The 20462-nt window shown below is 44.0% G+C and overlaps 1 protein-coding gene across 2 annotated transcripts in view; it reads left to right on the forward strand.

The window, feature by feature from the left end:
• Positions 1–20462, forward strand: part of DPP6 (dipeptidyl peptidase like 6) — a 570302-nt gene that overhangs the window by 43976 nt on the left and 505864 nt on the right. Inside the window, exon 1 of one of the 2 annotated variants that reach the window (XM_054634812.2) lies at positions 19055–19524. The exons of the other annotated variant lie outside the window; for it this stretch is intronic. Coding sequence (XP_054490787.1) covers positions 19474–19524 — 51 coding nt within the window. The 5' untranslated portion in view covers positions 19055–19473. Of the gene's footprint in view, positions 1–19054; positions 19525–20462 lie in introns of those variants that run through there. 2 annotated transcript variants of the gene reach the window in all.

A 20462-nucleotide genomic window follows, 5' to 3' on the forward strand; every position in this document is an offset into this window, starting at 1 on the left:
CACTACTGCAGTTCTGGTTCCTTTGGCTCTTCCACAAGAAAATCACCACTAACAAGAAAAGTCACTTGGCCCCTAAATCTCACCTGTGTGAGCAGAACCCCTCCTTCCCTCAGTCCCTGTGAGTGATGATGTCCCCACACCTTTGCTCTGAGGTTAAGTTTGTCGTGGCAGTCTCTGAGGGCTCCCAACAAGAACAGGCACCAGCTTTGCTGTTCATCCCTGGTGCTGAGGAGCTGAGCTTGAGCTCCTTGCACCTCCAGCTGCTGGCTGTGAGCCATGATTTCTGTGAGAGGAACAGGAGACAGACACACATGTGAAAAAGACTTTGAGAAACAAAAATGGACCATGCAGCTCATCTGGCCAGGGTGAGGTATTGCTGGGAAGGCTGTGGGCAAAGTCCATGGCCAATAACAGCAGCAGGATTTTGTATTAGGGGAAAGAAGTTCTTCAAGAAAATGTTCTCCAAACATGCTTATGTTGCTTCATATAGCCCACAACCCCAGGTTTAAAGCAGATGTTACTCTTCTAGACAGCAGCTAACTCAAAACAAATCTGCTTGAAGCAGGTGTTCTGATATGTGTTATTAAGAGTAGGGAGGTGAATTCCTCATTTATCTGTTATGTATGTGGGCAAACTCCAGAAAATAGCTGTGTAAGTGCTGATTAATCAAATATTGGAATTAATGGGATGAAAAAGCATGCTAATGGAAAATATTCAAAGTGTATGTTGTTCCTTATCAGTTTGTTGATTTTGTAATAAACATTGATTTGTCTGAACAGTCACTGAATTATGGGTATGATTGAAGCAGCTTCATCTTATAAATTCTGGTGCTGCAGGTTGCTAAATATCTTCGTAGGTTATCAAATGAAAGATAAACATGTCTGAACATCAGGCATGCACTGTCTTAGGAGCACTTTGAGAATATATAGGCTAAGTTTGCCCTCTACTGGATTGCAAAATTACATCACTGCTTTTATTACTGGCCAGATATGTTCTGGTTATTCCCAAGGAAGTTCCCCATTACATGATATAACCCGTACACACCTCATGCTCAAGGCTTGTGTCATCTTTCCAATCAGTCATCTTTGCTGTGTGAACTGCTCCCTGAATTATTTTGTTAAGAACTGTTCTTTTTACAAATGTCTCCACCCAGGGCTACTTTCAAACAGGGTTATTTTGGTGCTCTTTTCTTTGGATGAAAAGTTTGTGCAGCGGGAGCAATTCTGAACATCAGGAATAAACTAAAAACTGATTGACAGGAGCCAGCTGCACAAACAGATCTTCTCTTTTCCCTCTGACAGCTTGTTTCTAGCAAGGCCTGGGGTCTCCAGCAAGCTGCATTCACAGCCAGAAAACAGCCCCTGAGGGGCTGCAGCTCCTGCTCTTCCCCTGCCAGTCAGGCTCCTTGCCACACATTTACTGAGCACTTTTAGTGGGGATGCAGCTACTTGCAGTCAAGGCATGAAGCAATGCTGCATCTTAATTCTAAGTATGTACAGGGATTTCAAGCCTCATTTGGTGTGTGCTTGAAATAATAGCTACAAACATACACATCTGTGACAGACTGCATTTGACACCAGCTCTACACGAGAGATCCCAGAGTTAGGAGGTCATACCCATGAAAGTTAAATCTGCTGTGATGAATCATAAAGTATATGGGGCCAGGTGCTCATCTAATGTAAATCAGGATAAGTTCTCTGACCTGAACAGAATTGTGTTGACTTGTGCTGGCTGAAGCACAAATCAATGTAATACTTTTTTGTTTTAATGTAATTTCTCATTTGTTGTTTTCCCCTGTTGGGTGTGCTGGTAAAGAAGATTTCTTGGCCTCATCAAGCCACTTCAAATTTCTGTCCTTGCTCATAATTTTTAGGTTTGCCAGGCTCTGTTTATAACCAGAAATGCTGTGTCAAAAATATGTTAGTTCCAAAAAGTAAATCAGCATCTGACTGGACACTGCTCAGCTGTTCTTTGTTCTGTCTCTGTGTTCAGATTTTATCTGTATTGAAAAAAGACCAGACAGCACAGTGGGGCACTATTGTCTGTCCCTCTGGCAGTGCCAAAAGCATGTCAGGATCAGCTTATGGCATTTGTAAGGCTCCTGTTACAGGTCTCCTTTAGTCCCTGAAACCCCTGGCAGCAGTGAGAACCAGAAAGCTGCTGAGAGCTGTTGTACTGACAAGGTTCAGGGTTTTTTTTTGCTATGAAGTTGTATATCTGCACCCTGGTGTGCTAGAAGGTTGTGGTGAAAACCCCTGAAACTCAGAAAGCTCTTTCCAATAGCACTGTAGTTTTCCAGAGCCAGCAGGTTGCTGTTTTCATGCTGGTTTTATATACAGATAACCTGAAAGAGGAATGGAGACTGAATATTATCTGAGCTGCTCCACAGTCAAAACTAAATTTGGAGGTGAGGAGGAAACCAGCATATCTTAGAGCATTAGGTAATAGAGGGGGAGATATTTCTGTCTGGCTGATTTATTTGTCTATTTATTTCACCATCAATTTTGGAGTTAAAGTAAGTCCCTGGGAAAAATGGGGTAAGCAACAAATGATCAGTGGTGAAAAGTGTGTGATGAATTACTGTGCCCATGGCTCTACAGTTCATTTCAAGGGCAGCACCTCCAAAAGAGCCAGAGGAAAGTCAGATGCTTCAGACTGGGAAGAAATTATTAAAAAAAAAATTGGATATTTGAATGATGTGTAGGCAGAAAAGGAGGACTGCTGTACCAGTGGAGAACCCACTGACTGCTCTGACCATGGAGATTCCTCTTGAAGTCTAGGGAATTCTCCTCATCAGCCTTTGATTTCAGAATGTCCTTAGGAAAAGTCAAATCCTGGCATTTGTCCTGGTGATTGATGTCTTGTAGTGTCCCAGGCACCCTCCCAATCTCTGTGGGAACTTTGTGCTGTGGTGTCAGGCTGGGCACAATCTGCTTGCTCTGGGAAATGTGTTTGAAGGCAGAGACTGGTGCAAACTCCTTGAGTCAGGAGATACAATTGCACAGAGAACAGCTGTGGTGGTTTGACAGGAAATGTGTTTTTTGGGATGCTGTGTTTGGGCCAATGGATATTCAGGCTTTAATATTGGCATCTAATCTGGCCATTTAGGACATGGATCCGCCTCTGAGAACACAGGGTTAAAAGCAGAGCTCTCCCCTGGCAGGGTCCTTTTGGGTTTCCGGCGGGAAAGAGTTCGGGTCTCTCCCCCGGCCCACCTGCTGGCTGGGTGGGCGGAGGGGAAAAGCCATGAGGCCGGGAGAGGTAGGCCTGAGCCCGGGGGTGGAAGGGTGGAAGAGAGAGAGAGAGAGAGAGACACCGGGAGCCATCGGGCAGCCCCCCCTGAGAGACACAGAGAGAGAGAGAGAAAGAGAGAGAGAGAGAGAGAGAGAGAGAGCCGCTGCTGGGACGGAGAAGAAGGGGGGGTTCAGCTGGCCACTTGTAGGAGCTTTTAACCCCTTTTTGGAGAATGAGAACTTTACAGAACAGTGACCTCTCCTAGAAGACAGAGTGGAAGATGAGGAAGGAAATGGGCCAGTGTGAGAGAGGTCTGGGCGAGTGAGAGATAGTAGAAGAATAGAGAAGAACCCTAGTGGGAAGAGATGATGGAGTGGCTTTAGCTGGACTCTTTTTGTATAGCCATGGACAGAACCATGTTCCTTTTGACACAGAGACTGCATCTAGGGGGAGGCAATGGCCACAGAACCAAGAGGGTTCAGTGTTGGTGCCCCTCGGCCCCAGGGGGTGAAAAAATATGGGGGGGACAGGTGTCCCAAAGGAGAGATTGTGGGGACAGGTGTCCCAAAGGAGAGACTGTGCCTTTTTGGATTGGGACAGAGCATCCTTAAAAAGACAACCCTAGAAGCAGTTCTGGTCCATGTTCAGTGGTGAGAGCACTGGACATGAAAGGAAGAAGTCACGACGGCAGATGCACTCCAGGCGGTGCCACGAGTGACACGGAAACACACAAGGCTTCAATGGTGTTTCCAGGGGAAGCCCATGGCACAAGAAGGACTCCTCTCTTCTTGATGAACTGAGGATTGATAATCTGAAGGGTGGTTCTGGACCAAGAGTTGGTGATTTGGGGAATAGATGTATTGTATAGGAAATTTGGTGGGGGGAGGAGGAAATGTATTTGTAAGGTTTTCATTTTCCCTGTGTGTGTTCCTTTTTTATATATAGTTGTAGTGTAGTTAATAAAGTTTTGTTTTCTTTCTTCCCTAAGTAGGAGCCTACTTTGCTTATTCCTGGTCACATCTCACAGCAGAAACCAGGGAGAGGGTATCCTCATGGGGGCACTGGCATTGTGCCAGTGTCAAACCGTGACAACAGCTCTGCTCTGTAAGGAGCTCCTGTGACTGCAGGGTTCAGGGTTCTTTAATCATTCCCAACCAGCCTCTCTGTGCTGAAGTAGAACTGCATGGAGGTCCCATCCTGAATCTTATGTATCCTGAAATCTCAGATTTCAGGATTTTTTTGGATGGCACAGAACTCCTTCACAGAGAAGATGCTACAGCTGTGCTTTGAAAGGGTGAACAAGGCTGGGTGTGGGAGGCAGCTCACTGGACCCCACCCAATGCCTGGAGGAGCTGGGTGGGGCTGCTGGGTGCAAGCAGACCTACAAATTCTCTTATTTGAATGACAATTTTTCCCCATTTCGATATTGAATATTCAAGAGCAGAGTGTGCAGGTTAAGACCTGAACAGTTGTAACATTGCTGGCAAAGCTCTTTGCCTGACTGCAATGACTTTTGGCTTCTAAGTGATATTCTTAGGACAAATCCTGAACATCACAACCTGTTTCCTAAGGAGAAGCCTGGATAGAGCTAGAAGTGTCCTCATTTTTCCATGGACTGGTGCACAGAGAAGCAAAGATCTGGATCCTCATAGGTTATGAGTGCTTTACTTCAGTGTTGTGAGTGCATGAATTGCCTGACCAGCCTCATCTTGCACCTGTGTCCACATCTCTGGCCATGTCTAGGAGCTGTTTAAGCTTGTGCTCAGGTGTCCAAGTCTGCAGGTGTCCCTGAGCCCAGCCCAGCCTCCTGCTGTCCTGGCACTGGCTGGACTGGCACTGCCCTCCCTGGATTCACCCCTGTGGAAACCCTTGGGGGCATTCCCTGGTTTAGGGAGACACAAGAATCTTCCCTCAAAATGCTGTTAAGACACTATTGGCTCCTTCCCTTGTTCCTATGTCCCTGAGCCACTCCCTCCCTATTCCCTGATTGACCTCATCTTTGTACTGCCCCAAGACCAGGGTCACCCCCTGGGACAGAGACCTGGACCCTCCATGTGTGTGTGCCTTGCACCTGAACATCTTATTGGGCAGCTGAATTAAGCATCTGTGGACACCATGCAAAGGCCCTTTTTGCTTCCTTACCCTGGACTTTACTAGCATCAATTCCCAAACCTTCCTCAAGGGTAGCTTGTCCCAGGCTGCTCTCATGCTGGATCTTGCTGGATAGACCTGGATCTGACACCCCATTCATTTCACCTGGATGGATGCTCAGGCTCTTATCAGCACAGCCCTGCCCAGGTCTGTGGGGTGCTGCCCTGTGTCTCCCAGCTCCTTCTCCCTTGAGGAGCAGCCCTGCTTTTGCTGCTCCCTGGCACTCAGCCCTGTGGAAGACAGTAAGACCTTTATAGACATTTCAAGAACTGTGCCTGAGGTCACAGAATAATATCAGCAGACATGACAAATCTTCACTGAACCATCTTTCCTTTGTGCTGCATCAATCCTCTGTAATTAATACGATTTACAAACTTACTTCCATCACTTAAGTGCTTCTGTATTCATAAAAATGTCACAGCATTTTAGTTCCTTTTACATTTATGGGCTGGAGCTGTGCAGGCTGTGGGGCAGTACACAGATTTCCACTTCATCATTACACAAATGGTAAATAAGTGCACAAATGGCTTTGTTGTTAGCTCAGGCCTTAGAATTGAGCTCTAGACCACTGCAGAGCACAGGCTACTTTAAAGGAAAAGATACGTGGAATGTATCATGGAGGATGATAGAAAACATGGAGATAAGCCATGGAAAACAGTTTGGGAAAATGAAAGCAAATGTGAAGGGTAGGTTGATTGTCTTTGAAGGCAAGCCATTTAAAAGGGTTTGGAAGTAGATGGGGAGAGAAAGAAGAAGAGGGGGCCTGAATTATAAGCACATTGCACAAGACTGGCCAGGAGGTTGTGCAGCATCTCTCACAGAGGAGTAAGGCCAAGCCAGTTTTCTGTAATGCACATGAAAGAAGAAGAAACACCCACATCCATTTTACCTGTGCAGGAGCCAGCCTGGATTCCGTTCTGTAAGTATTGCAGAGATATTTTGTTAACTCAACTGGTAGTCTGCCATTTTTAATTTTAAAAACAATAGCTATGGAACTAGAACTAATCTGTGGGAGTTGTAAGGGAAAGAAAATAATTTCTCTTACATGCCTTCATCTCAGCTCACATCTAATTTATTCACTTCATAGACGCATAAATTCACACAGAGTTCAGACTCAGCTGAAACCAGAATAGATGGAGTATTTATTGCACAGGCAAGAGCAGCCTGAGGAACATCAGAAAAAAAAGAGAGCACCAGAAGACATATTCCCAGCTCTTGTCTCATGAGCACCTTTCATTTCAAATTCTCTTACAAAGGGGTAAATAGTACCAGAGCAACTGCTTTAACAGACTGCATGTTACAGCTGCTTAGGGACAAGTTGTATCTCTTGTACCAAAAAATGCCTACTTTTTATTTTATTTTTTTAAAAATCAATTATTTCAAGAGGAAGTAAGGCATAAAAACTGTAATGGCCAAACTCATGCAGCATTTGGAGTTACATCAAATTGCTCCACTATGACTTTGGCCCAGATCTGTTTTGAGTTCAAAAGTTATTTTCTTTGTATTCTACAAAAACACAGAACACTTGAATTTCAAGAAGGTAGCAAGGATTTGTGTGGAACTGAATGGGAGACAAAAGAAAATGAGTGGCTGCCTGGGGTTAGGATCTCAATCCACTTCTAGCTACAGCAGCAGACACAGGAATATAAATTTTGTCTCTCAGTAAATTTTTGAGAAAATAATGTCATTTTTCTCCATAAAAACTGCTTCCAAGCTCTCCTCCTCAACTTCTAAGAGTGTCTGCATGTGTGTTGTAGCTCTTGGCCCTAGAGGTCTTGGGGATCCACCTTGTTCCTTATGGAAAGGGCTGAGGAGAGGACTCCTTGCCCCAAAGCTGTAGGGTGGGTGCTGGATGTTGGTTTTCAGGCAGCCCAGGCACACAAATGAGCTGTGGAGCACTGTGGTTATTGAAACTCAGGGCACTTGTTTGGGGCACCCAGGTAGGTCTGTGTGAACCCAGGACAACTGTGCAAGTCACAAACCTCAATGCCAGTGGAGCTGAAAAGGTACCAGAGGGAGGTGTGGGCTGAGCTGAAATTCTTATGATTTCATCTGTAGACCCAAATGTCAGAATTCCACTCACATCTTGCTTTAGTGCTCCAAGTCTTCCACTGGCTTTAATTCCTTTTGTTCCTCATATTTCCATTTCAGAGCCACTGTGGCAAAGTTATTCTAACTCTTCCCATTTGGCTCTGTGCTTGATCTCTGTGTCCTTTTACAGTATGGATTGGTCAAAACTTGTTGTTTACATTTTGACTTTGCCACTATTTCATCCTTGGAATCAGTGATTCCTCTTGCTTGATTTTTTTTTTTTTAACTGTATAAATGACAGTTGAGATGGGTTCAATTTGTAAAACATCTTGCATATAGATATTACAGAAGTCAATAACTTTTCTTATAAATATGCAAGTTTTGGTTACAAAAAGTATATTTTAAAAGTATATTTTAGCTTAGTTTATGAGAAACAGTAGCCTGATTGTTTTTATTTTCAGCAACCTGTAAAACTTCATTTGGTGGGGGACTTACAGGACTTAGCTTCAATGGAAATGAGTGACTTAGTAAATTCTTAATCATCTATTTTAAAACTAAACAGCTTTAGACACAATTAGCAGGTTTTGATAAATAAAAGTTTTCATTTTTTATTTTTGATAAATAAAAGGTTTTCAATTTCACCACAATTCCCACAGAAACTTCCACATTTTCTCCTTGCTTGTGTAGGGAGAAGGTTTTGCTGTCTTGTAACTAGGATTTGCCTTTTTATGCCCTTGTTGTTTCTGGTTAACTTTCCTTGTGTAAGGCACATTGTCCATATTCATGATGTGCATAAGACACCTGGTAAAAAATCCAGTAGTTGAAAGCCAAGATCAGTTAAACAAGGATCTATCCTGTAGAAAGAGTTAATGTATTATGAACCTCCATGATGTAAAACAGCTGCATTTCAAAACAAAATCACTCATGAAGAATAGTTTTGCATTTTAAAATGTCAGCATAAAAATATATTCTTATCTGTAAGAGAAGAATATAATCCTCAAAATGTTTCCTCATGTTGTATTCCAAACACTGAACTTTGTTGTTTCATTTGTATTGGTGTTTAATAAATTGGTTTTGTTTTTCAGCTGCAACAAGGCAAGATGAATTTTGTGGAAAAGGGCAGTCTAATGGAGATGTGGTGTGTAATTTGGATGATGAATTATCAGAGCAACACAGTAGTCTGTGTTGTGGTCATTTTATTGTTCAGTGCAGTAATAGAGTTAAGTTATATTTACATTTTCTAATTATATTTTGTTATGCAAAAGATTATACGCACGTAACCTCTTGCCAAACCAACCACTGAACTCTACTTCTCTCTCAGAGAAAAAAAGCAAGAGAATAACTGAGACTGAAATAGAAAACAAAATAGATAATGAAAGCCCACAGAAATTACAGAGAGGCTCCACACTGAATTCCAGACAAGCCTCCTGCATTTCATCATGGCCATGGCCTTCTCCTGTCCGCCAAGCCTGCAGCTCAAAGTCTCCTCCTGCCAGCAGCCTTGGCCAGGATCCTTCGCTCACTTCTGCTCTGGGAAATGCATCTTTAAAATCCTTGGGTTTGGGATCAGCTGGGGAATGTGCCTGCTGGAGGTGGTGGCACCCAAAACACTGAAATTGTTCTCCCTGGAAAGGTGGCTCCCCATCAGAGGAGCTGCAATGGCAACCCAGTGATCAGCGTGAGCAGATGCCATCTTCCCCAGACTCCAGGCACAAAGACTTTTTGTTCAAAGGGATGGCTCAAATTTTGGTCCCCCTTTCATGCAGGATGGTCACGCAGGAGCCAGGTGAGTTGCCTGGGCAGTCGCTTCACTGACAGAGAGAGAGGGAGGGACCCCAAAGTTTTGGACCAGTTTTATTTTCTCATACCTTCCTGTGCAGTATCTGTCTTGGTTTGGAAAGACATCTCTGCTAAGGAAGGCAGGAGCCTCCCCTGAAATGGAGAATGTAAACCCTCCCCACCCCTCTGAATTGCTATGAATTTTAAATTAAGGGGCTCTCAGGCAAAAAAATATGGGAACAGGAAATAACAGTTCTTTAATAGGGAAGAAAAATAAAAGAATAAAATAAACAATGCAGTAAACTAAAACAACCCTGACAGAGTCAGAACACAACCTGACACCCTGTGGGTCAGGGTGTTGGCAGCAGTCCCATTGGAATTGTGGCTCAGCCCTCCTGCAGTGTCAGGGGTGGCTCTGCTGGAGCAGGGATCCTGTAGAACAGGGTGCAGTCTCTTCCTCTGAAGATCCAGTGGAAGAAGAGGCAGCTGCTGTTCCTCTGGGAAATCCAGTGGAGAAGCTGTGCTGGTGTTCCAGAATCTCCAGATTATATCCAGGTAGGAATGCTTGGCTCCTCCCTCTGGGCTCACATCTCCCAATAGGATGCTGGAGTTCTTATCAGCCATGCAGTGACATTCAATGGCTGTTATCAGCAGATGTCCCCCTGGAGGGAGGAGGGATTGTGGTCACTCAGAGAGAGATAAGGCAAACTGCCCACTTGACAGAAGACAACTGCCATACAGATGGTAATAGAATACATCTTGCCTTGCAATCTGGAACAGTATCCCAGTAAGCTGCTCTCTGCATCCCTGAATTGAAAAAAAACCAATGTTTTTATTAATCTACTCGGACACACTGGGTCTGCCTAAGTCAACTGAGAGTCTGCAGAGGTTCCTCTCACCTCCCCATCATGAGCCTCAATAGCTGAATTTCCTGAAACCTCATTTATGTGTCTTCATAAGTGAAGGATGGTAAAATCTTTTTTTTTTCTTTTTCTGATAGGATTTCTAAAGATTTTTGTTTGTTGCTTCCCATGCATTTGTTGCAATGAACACCATTTTCCTTACTTAACTGTTTCCTCACCTTTAAATGACTGTATCTAAATTAGACACAATAGGGTGCATTAGAAAGATATTGAGAGGATATATTAATTTATGACCCCAGGCAAAAGAGCACTTCCCCAAAATAAAGTCCAAAGCAGGTTTAAACTCTGGTTCTTCAACCCCAAGGCTGGCAATCTGAACTAATACCTAGGAAAATAACAACTTTTCCAAAGTTCCTTTTGATTCTGTTAGGAAAAGTTCTACCTCCACATTAGGCAGCACTGTCTTTAACTGAGGGCAAAATGTTGATGTAAATTATCATTTGCATTCTATAGACCTTGATTTGGAGCTGAAAATGACAGAAGTAATTAGATACTTGACTATTCTTCTTAAATATTTTAGACATTCAGAGCTAAACTCTTGGTCTCTACCCATCTTACTAACACTGGAAAAACAACAATTCTATGGTAATACTTCATATTATTGGATAGATGTCAGGTCCCTGTTTGCTCCAATATTTTATAAATGTGATAAAGTGAAGGCCCTAATCTAGAGAGTTCACACTTTGATAAACTTAAATAATTAAAATTGAGTGATTGTCACAAGAGATTAACTAAATCCTTGACTTGGGAGAACTCCAGAACACCATCCTAGCAATTGATTCACACCAATAAACAGCAAGATTGCTTGTAAGCATGATATCAAGCTCTTCAAAAGGAAGGAAACTTAGGTACCTGGCCTCAAAAAAATTAAGAAATTAGCTTACAAAACACATCTAAGAAGAGTAAACTCTTTGTTAAAATGCCTATACAGCAATATTTGGTCACCTAATTTGGTCACTAAAATTCCACTGAAATTCCACTACAAAGTGGAGAAAAAAAAATTTTAATAATTTTCTCTACTTTCTGGGGTTGTAGGAACATAATCCAAGAGCAAGAAATGTTATCTTTGCCCTCAAGGTGGAGAAGAACTCAAAGTGAATTGACAGGCTTATATCAACCTCTCATCATTAAGAAAAGGAGTAATGCAATTAAATGTAGTCTTATTTTGTTGAAATATTTTATGTCAGGCACAGGGTGTTCTGAGGTGATACAGATAATTAGCAGAGAAATTTAATCATCCATATCACAATGAAAGGAAAAAAATTGGCTCTTTAATCAAAAGATAGACCCACCTGATCTGAAATGAGAATGTTTCAGTATGTCTTCCAGGCTAGAAAGCCTAGTTAAAAATTAATGGAAGTTGGCAAGCATTAAATTATCTACCTAAAAGATCCTATACAGCTTCACAAATTAAATAGAAGTCCATTGATATTCACAAAATAAGTTATCTGCAGGACTAATGCATTGGAATAGTGAAATAACATATACCAAAGGCAGAATGCCTTCTGAGCAATGTGCCATCACTGGGGCTTGTGCTAAATACAAAGTTCATTTGTGGCTCCAGGTTTTCTGCTTGGTTTAAGTGGGAACTGTGCTGTTTTATACCAGTAGAGCTTGACTTATGGTGGTGTTGAAGGTAAATTTATGGCTAGAGCTGGCTGCAGCTGTGGCTTCAGTGGCAGGACTTGTGTTGATTTCAGTGGGATGAGCCTCCTTGGCTCCGAGTGCTTGGCATTTTCTTGGCAATATATGAGATCCTTCTTGGTTCTGGGACTTGTGGTTTTGATATCTTTCCAACTTGGCTGGAATCACTGTCAGGAGTGAACATTTCAGTGAAGGAGATTTTGATGCTTTTTTGCATTCTCAACATAATGGTGATTAAAAAATGTAGACTGTCAGAACTGTATTGAAATAAAATTAAACTTGTTTCAGAGGATAAAATCTGTTGCATAACAAACTTTCAAATGTTTACCAAAGTCTGTCTGTATTTTCATTTCAGTGGTAATGAGAAAACCTTAGCACATATGCTGCTTTCAGCATACTTTATTCTAGTTAGGCTTTTGTGTGGATTTATGCATTTGTTTTTAAAGATCTGCTGAGTCTCCACTTGCACTGGGAGAAGCTTGGTGGCACAGGATACTCTTAATTTAGCAAACACAATGGGATCCATTTGCTAGGCACTGGAATTGGTGAAGTCCAGATGGAAATCCAAAGTACATGTAAGGATGAGGATACTTGCTAGAAGAGATTAATGAGGAGTTTATCATTCTACAGCAGGACATGTAGTTTTGGAAGTATAAAAATCTTTAGCTCTGATTATCCAGAAGTGGTACTGGCCTGAAAAGCAGCTCCTATAATGCTTCTTATTAGCATTTTCCTGTTACTGCTAGTAATTCTAATGATGTTGCTCAGATTTTCTAGCATCCCCATGCATTTAAATTTCATACGCCCAGACATGATGCAGAAATCATATTCTGAATGCTTTTCCTCCTACTCTGAATCCCTTAGCAACTTCAATTTCATTCATGGAGAAGTAATTATTTGAAGTCTGTGTATTTTTAGCTTTTATTAATGGAGTTTAAAAGCTGGAAATGTGAAAAAACAAGAAGCCTTAAGGCAGAATCTATACTTCTAGTAGAAATCCTTCAGATTTTGCCCTCCTACAGCTGTCCTACATCACTTCATGCTTGGGCTGTACTACAGAGTTTATCTGGTGCTTGTCTTAGGAGGAAACCTTGTGTGCAGTGTGGACAGGGACTCATGCATGAAATACTTCTACCTAAGCAAGTGAAAATACAGCACATTCATTATTGTTGTGGACGAGTCTGAGATCTCCCCATCCAATCTGCTTTTGGGAGGGCACAGAAGGTTCTGCCTGGGCCAGGTGAGGTATCAGCACAACAAAATAAAAGGCACTGCCCCACATGAGCCTGTGAGCTTTTGGGTTTATCATGGGTACATGAAAGCAAGCTGGGGATCTCTGTACTGACCCCATGCTCTGTTTGCAGGCAATAATTCACTCAGGGCTGGTGGGGAGTTGACTGAGTGCCAAGTGATGTGTCTCAAGCCAAATCCTGGTGAATCTTAACAAATTACTGAGTTTTCTGAGAACTAAATGTCAGAGCATATATGTGAGTATTTAGTGTCTCAGTAGTGTCAGGAGGCACCTGATGTGTTGAGCTCCCCACTGTTTCCCCTGGGCAATTGGTACAGGAAGAATAAACTCTCCAATTACACCCTTGGGAAAATACACTCCTGTTGGTGTAACAGGAGCATATCTGTCTTCTCTCAAAGACAACAGTGTTCAGCTGTTCCACTGCAAACTCCCTGAACATGTGAAGGTTTAAAGTCCAACATTAAACTGGAAGAGATATGAAGTGAATTAACATGCTGTCAGAAAAATGAGATGGAGAACAGGTTGGTAGTAACCCAAAAAAATCGAAGAATTAAAAAAATCAAAATATATATAATTCTAAAATTCAGAGGTTTCTATCATATTCACTTTTCAGGAAAAAGAGGATGCTGTCTGAGATAATATAATCTCCTTTTTTTCAGACTCTTCCATTCATGTTAACAAAGATGGCTTAAGCACCCTCATGCAGTAAGAGCCAGCAAATATTAACTTTTCAACAGCAGCTGCTCTGTCATTATTCTAATCTCTTGAAGAATTAGTGATCCTCAGAAGTAAATTTTAAGTTTATTTAACTTTCTATTTACTTTATCTTTCCCTCCAGCTTCTTCTCTGGAAGACAAGCCAAGACTTCCTTAGAAGTCAAGACTAGAAGCTGTAAATACTTGGGCAAAGTTTTAGGATATTAGGAGTGAAGACTTTTCAGAAAAGACATGTAGCTTGGCTTGAGCAATGAAATTCTCAAAATTGATCCACTTAGAAAGAAAAACTTATTCCTTGATGTAATTCTCTGAGGATTTTTTGCAGTGTTGCATTACTAAATACTCTTATGGAATATGTTTACTATTACTAAAGCTGTTTCTGACTTATTTAGGATTGCACAGGATGGATAGCACTCAACCATTTCATTTGGGATCCCACCAATTCTGTTCCTCTTGAATATTATAATTTAATAACAAAGCAAGTACTAGAGATAATCTTTGCCTCAGCTGTTGTCTCCTTTTCTTGGCACTCATTTGACCACATCTGTGGTTCTGTTCTGAGGCCTCACTGCAAGACTGATATAAATTGGAGCAAGTTCAGCAGAAAGCCCCCAGGATGGTCAGGAACTGGAACATTTAACTTTTTCAGAGTTAAAGCTGAAGGAGGTGGACTGATTCAGTCTGGAGTAGAGATGGGTTTGGGGAGACCTGGCAGCATCTTTCCAATGTTTTGGGGAGGTTTATGAGAAAAGGGAACCAAGTTCTTCACAGTGAGGTGTGTCAGGAGGATGAGAAGCAACAGGCACAAGCTGAAACAAGAAGAGTTCAGGCTGAATATAGGGAAAATCTTTCTCCCTGTGAGAGCAGTCAGCCTTTGGAACAGGTTGCCTGGTGAGACTGTGCAGTCCCAGTTCCTGCAGGATTTCAGGATATGGCAAAGCTCTGAGCAACCTGGTCTGACCTCAGAGCTGACTCTGCTTCAGCAGGAGGTTGGGATGGAGACTTCCTGAGCTCCTTCCACTCAGAGTGATGTTTGATCTCAAGCCTTTGGGATGGGTTCCCCTCAGCCTTTCTAATGGAAGTCACCAGAAACTGCAGATCAGCCTCCCTCCCTGCTCAGCTCAGACTGTGGGCTCAGTGAGGGGAATTAGATGTGAATCACATGACAAAACAATGTGCTGGGGACCTGGGTCTGCTGGGATGCAGAGGATGGGGAGAACTCAGAGCAAAAAAGTAATATGGCTTAGCCCAATCTTAGAGAACACAGTCTTGAAATTGAGCTTGGACAGAAGCCTGGGCATAGGCTTGTGGCATCAAGCTGACAGGTTGAAGACAGGATCCTCACAAAAGGGTCTGACAGAAGAAAAAAAAACATTTGTTGCATTTTGAAAACACAAATACTTTTAATGGAGACAGAAAAAAGTAACCTTAAATTAAGGAGAGGAAGTGAAATCCTGATGCTCTTAAAACTGCCTCTTAGTACAACAGCTGTTGCATTTTTCTGTGGTCTTACATCCTCAAAAGATTTTTCTTTCAAAATATTGAAAAAATGAATGTCTGTGCTCTGCAGCCAGCTAATACTTTGTGAAATTAATTATTTCCTTCTATTCAGAAGGACTGTTCCTAGGCTTGTTTGGAGAGTCAGGAGAGCCAGCATCAAATGCATTGAATGGGTTTTATTTGATAAAATAAATTCTCCCAGTCTCTTATCAATGTGGCTTTAAATAAAGTATTGTGAGTAGGATGTAAGCATTGTAGCCTGTGTTCCTTCTCAGATAAAGAAAGTCAGCCTCAGAGTACTGAAACCCACAAAGAATAGAATATCTATGAGGCTTTATTTTTTTTTCCCTAGATCTCATTCTGTGAGAGATGTAAGAAAAGCACATTTTCTCAAAATGGCCTATAAAAATGTTGGGGGAGGAAGATGCCATGTTGGTGTTGTCATAGTACCTGAGGTACAGAGGCTATCTCTAGATCAGATTGAAAATGAAAACTTCCTCATTTCCCAGGGTTTTCCTCCTGTTATACACCTTAGATTCAAATGGACAGATTGCAAAAAAAGCCCCTTTTTGTACAGGGGTTTCACTCCAGACCTTGCTGTTAAGATGCAGCTGAGTCTGGGCCAAACCTTCCCACATTCATATCAAACGTAAATGTACTGGCAAAGGAGGTGCACTGAGACTAAACCAAGGAATGCAAAAGTAATGAATTTTCACATTTTCCCTCTGAGAAAAAGCCTGATATGATGAAGGAATTTTTTCATGTTTTATTGAGGTTTTGTGGGCTGGATCTCTGGTCTTAAATATGGAGGCTTTTTAGCTACTTAAATCATACTACTTTATTGGGTCCCAGGGTGATTTTCTGTCCTTCCACATCATTCAAAGGAAGCAAAAAAATATGTTCCCTACAAAAATACAGAAGAAATATCAGATCATCTTTCTGCATTCACCATGTCACTTCCTAATCATAAAAAACTTGATTCCTTGTTGAGTGAGAGTATTTGTTGCAGCTCCAGCGAATTTCCATTAAAATGACATGGAGAATATCCATCAAGAAGAAAAGCTCAAAAGATGTTTGAATGGTGGATGATAAGGAGTCCAGTCAGATTAATGCACTTGAGGGAGTTATGTGGTGGTATCACTTGTAGCTGCCCTAAAAGTCCCAAATGTGAAGGAAAATGTCATTTACTGTTTGCAACAGAATCACCTGGCCACAGCCTGAGGTAGAAATCTGCAGCACAGCTTAGTCTCACACTTCTAGATCTGAGGCCAAGTCTTGGCTGCTCTATCAGCCAAGCAAAAGTGGTTTAGGAGTGAAAATTACCAGCCAAGGTTGTGATCAGTATAACCTGAACTCTCTGGGAACACGAGGGATGCAGTTTTGCAATCATAGAGAGCAACAGGCAAGTCATTTGTTAAAGAGATATTTTGATCTGTAACTAAAAGGATTATTCTGTCTGGGGTGCTGTGATCCTTCAGGCTGGAAGAGGCCTCAGAAAGTCTCCAACCCAACCCCCTGCTCAGAACAAGGTGACCTCTCACATCACACCAGGCTGATCAGGGCTTTACCCACTCAGCTTTGGAAACTTCCAAGGGTGGACTCTGGTCATAAAACTTATCAGAGTTTTCACTATGTCTTTTCTCAAAGTGTCAAACGAGTCAGAAAATGAGAATTAAAAGCTGTAAAAAAGAATTCTCTCTTGCAAGGTGTTTGGCATTTTTCTACGGCATCATCAGTGTCATTTTGCACAACACCTAAAAACATTTTTGTTTCCTGCTTCTGGAAATCTCTGGATTATAGGGTCAGCCTTCAATGGCAGAAATGGGAACATAGTAATGTATAAATTCCAGACAAATGGACCCTGGTTGATGTTTAATAAAAGAAAAAGCCCTAGATATTGTCAGTGGTAAACTAAGCATTTTGCCAGTAATCTCAACCTTAAACAAAGCTGTCCTAATCAAGATAATTGCTACTTTTATGCCAATAGTGCATAAAATAAATATGAAATGAAAATAAGAGATAAACACTGCAACTGCATTATGACAAATCTGAGGTAAAAATATGCAAAACCCCACTACTGCCAGAGCTCAAAGTATAGTGAGTATTTCTATTGGTGTATGAAGTCATGCAGGAGGGAAATGAGACTATTAACAGTCAAGCACAGATATATTTTGCATTTCTTTGTAATTAAAACACCTAAGGGTAAAAACCGAGATGGAAGAGGATCTGCCTGATAAAACACCAAAATTAAAGAAATCAAGACCAGAGTTTGAGGAACAAAATGAAGAACTTCCTGCTCAAAATGCATCTTGTGTAAGGTATAAGCCATTCCCAATAAAGACAAGGGAGAGAGTAGTCAAGATCTTCAAGTGGGGAGTGGGATTTTTGTAAAACAAAAGCTCTCACAGGTAACCCTCAAGGGTATCAGCATCACCTGCCATTGGCACTTGCCACAAGTGTCCTGGAGTCTCACCTCTCCCATTACCACCAATTCTGAGATACTTGCTTAAAGTCTTGGGTGAGATTTTGTATTTAAATATCTTTCAACAGCTGGGTGGCTGGAAGAAAACTAGAGTGTGAACAACACTCTGAGATTGCACAGGTTGTGTCCTATTTCTAGTGAACACCCATTGCCTATGAAAATGCTGCAAACTGAGAAGGAGCAGAGTTCAAAGTGCTACAGATGGGCATAAAATAAGGATGCATGGACATGTCTGCAGTTCCCTCACAGGAAAAAAAGAAAGAAAGAAAGAGCTTTTGGTTTAGCCATTGGCTTGGTTAAACCTTGAATTATAAGAAGAGTTCCTGCTTTTTCTTCTCAGATATTAAGCAAATCACTTCTCAGTTTCTTCTCTCCTTTTGAGTGATCAACACGCAAAGCATCCCCTTTCCTGTGAAATCAATGGGCACCTAATTCTCCTGAAATATAATTACTTCTGGTGCATCAATCAGGGAGAGACAAGAGACACCACACTTCACAAGCATTATTTTTCTGTGTGCAAGCTGAGGTGTGAACCTCTGGGATGTGTGGCAAGGCTCTGTCCCTGGAAAGCTGCACCAAGGTGATCAGGGACCACGTTCTCACAAGGGCAGCAGGATCACAGCAGGATCACAGCAGGATCACAGCAGGATCAGAGTCTTCCAGCAGCTGCTCCAGCCACCTGTGGGGCAGCAGGACTGCAGTGACAGCCAAGGGAAACCTCTCACAAGTGTGGGCACCTCTGGAAAGGCACAGAGGCCACGGCCGGGTCCATCTGCAGCCCGGCGCGGGCAATGCCCTTGGCTTTGCATTTTCCCGTGAGGGAACCGAGCTCCGGCATCCCCCTGCCCGCTCCTGCGGCGTGCGGAGGGTTCGCCTCGGATCCCAAAGCCTGGCGTTGGGACAAGTGCCTGGCAGCTCCCCATGCCCCGAGAGCGCCCCGCGCTGTGTCCTGCGGGCTGGCAGCCGAGGGTCCGGGGGCTGCGGGGCCGGGATGCGGGCGGGCCGGGGCGCAGCCATGGAAACGCGCCGAGCATCCCCCGCTCCCCGCGGCAGCGCCGTGCGATTCCCCACCCTCCCTGCACCAGCCGTGGCCTGGCCGGGGCCGCGGCGGCTCAGCCGGTGAACAGTTAACGCCGGAGAGGCGGCTCCTCTTCCCACACCCTCCCCGGTTCCTGTTGTAAAAAGCGTGTGTAACCCCCCCCGGGAGAGCGGCGAGCCGGGCACGGCCAGCGGAGGGGGCGACCGCCCCTCCGCCTACTCCAGCTCCCCTCTTTTTTTATTTATTGCCTCCAAACCCTCCCTTTTTCTGCAACTGCTCTGCGGGGTGGGCTCGGCTCGGCGGGACCGCCCGGGCCCGGGGCGGCGGCCGGGCATGGCCGGGGCGGGGGGCGTGTGTGCGGCTCCCTCCTGCCCACCCCGCCCCGCCGGCTCCCGCAGGGCAAAGCCTGGATCCGGGTGGTGACAGAGCTGGGTGCCCCCGCTGCTCCCCGCCTCGCCTCTTCTCTGACAGGGGTGCTTCATTTTTATTGCCTTTTTTTTTTTTTCCTCGCCTTTCGGTCAAAAGGAAAAATATATATTGAAAAGGGTGGGGAAGGAAAATATAGCAAGCAGGCACCCTCCCCCCTCCGCTGCTCGTAGTCCCCTCCACTCCACACCAAAAAGAGCCATCGCAAGTGCACGCCAGTTCTTCACCAAAGTGATCCAGCCGCTGGATTAAGTAACTCTCGGGGAACAGCACACGCACGCACACACACGGCAACAATGAAGGAAAAGGCAATGTTTCAAACGGCTAAAATGCAAGGAAACATGCTGGTAAGTGGCTGCTGCTGGCGCCGCCAGTGACTGTGAGTGAGTGTCGGGGCTCCGCGCTCGGCTCGGCGCTGTCGGAGCCGCGGTCGGTGCGGAGCCCCCGCTGCTGGGGCTGGGCTGCCCGGGCACACAGGAGAGGGGGCTTCGCTCGCTGTCCCTGCCCCGCGTGGTGTCTGTGCCCCCGCTGAAGGGGTCGCGGGGGATTTGGGGCTGCTGGGGTGTCCCCCTTTGCCGGGGGAGTGGGGCGCAGCGGGGCTCGCTGGGGCTCCGCGCCCCGGCACGGCCAACTTCGCCAAGTTGATGACCACGGTGTGTGTGCGTGAGCTGGGGGCTGTGCGGGCTGCATCGCCTTTTCCCCCGGTATTACTACTGGAAACATTTGCCTTCATGCCATAAAAAAAAAAAAAAAAAGCAAAAAAAAAAATCCTACTCAGGATGCTTTTTCAATAATCCCCCTCCTCCCTTAAGGAAAAAAAGAAAAGCATCCAGCTGCTGTGCCGGAAGAAGTGCTGGTTGCCATCTTGTGCTGATGGAAATCTATTGGTGTGTTTTGCCTGCTGGCTTGACCCGCTGGGGGCGGCGGGGCCGGGGGTGCGCGGGGCCCCGCATGCGGCGGCTCCGCAGCCGGGAGGAGCTCGCTGCGGTGGGGCGGGGGAGCACCGCAAGCTGGGAGAGGCTTCAGCGAGCTTCGCCTTCAAACCAACTCCTTTCAAATAACCTGAAGCTCGTAAAGGGGACCTGTTGGTCTCCTGTCCCCTCTCTGCTCAGGCAGAGCACTCCTGCCTGTGTTTTGCCTCCCCTGTGAGGGGAAATGCTAATATTTAATACAAAGGTGGTATCTGTTTCTCTCATGCCTTCTGCTGATGTGTTCAAGAAGCAGCCAAAGTATTCACCATCCTTTAATCAAGTTCTGTAGTAAAATGCTTTGCTGGCTTTTTAAG

The sequence above is a fragment of the Agelaius phoeniceus genome, chromosome 1, assembly GCF_051311805.1.
Source record: "Agelaius phoeniceus isolate bAgePho1 chromosome 1, bAgePho1.hap1, whole genome shotgun sequence".
In the NCBI taxonomy this organism is placed as follows: domain Eukaryota; kingdom Metazoa; phylum Chordata; class Aves; order Passeriformes; family Icteridae; genus Agelaius; species Agelaius phoeniceus.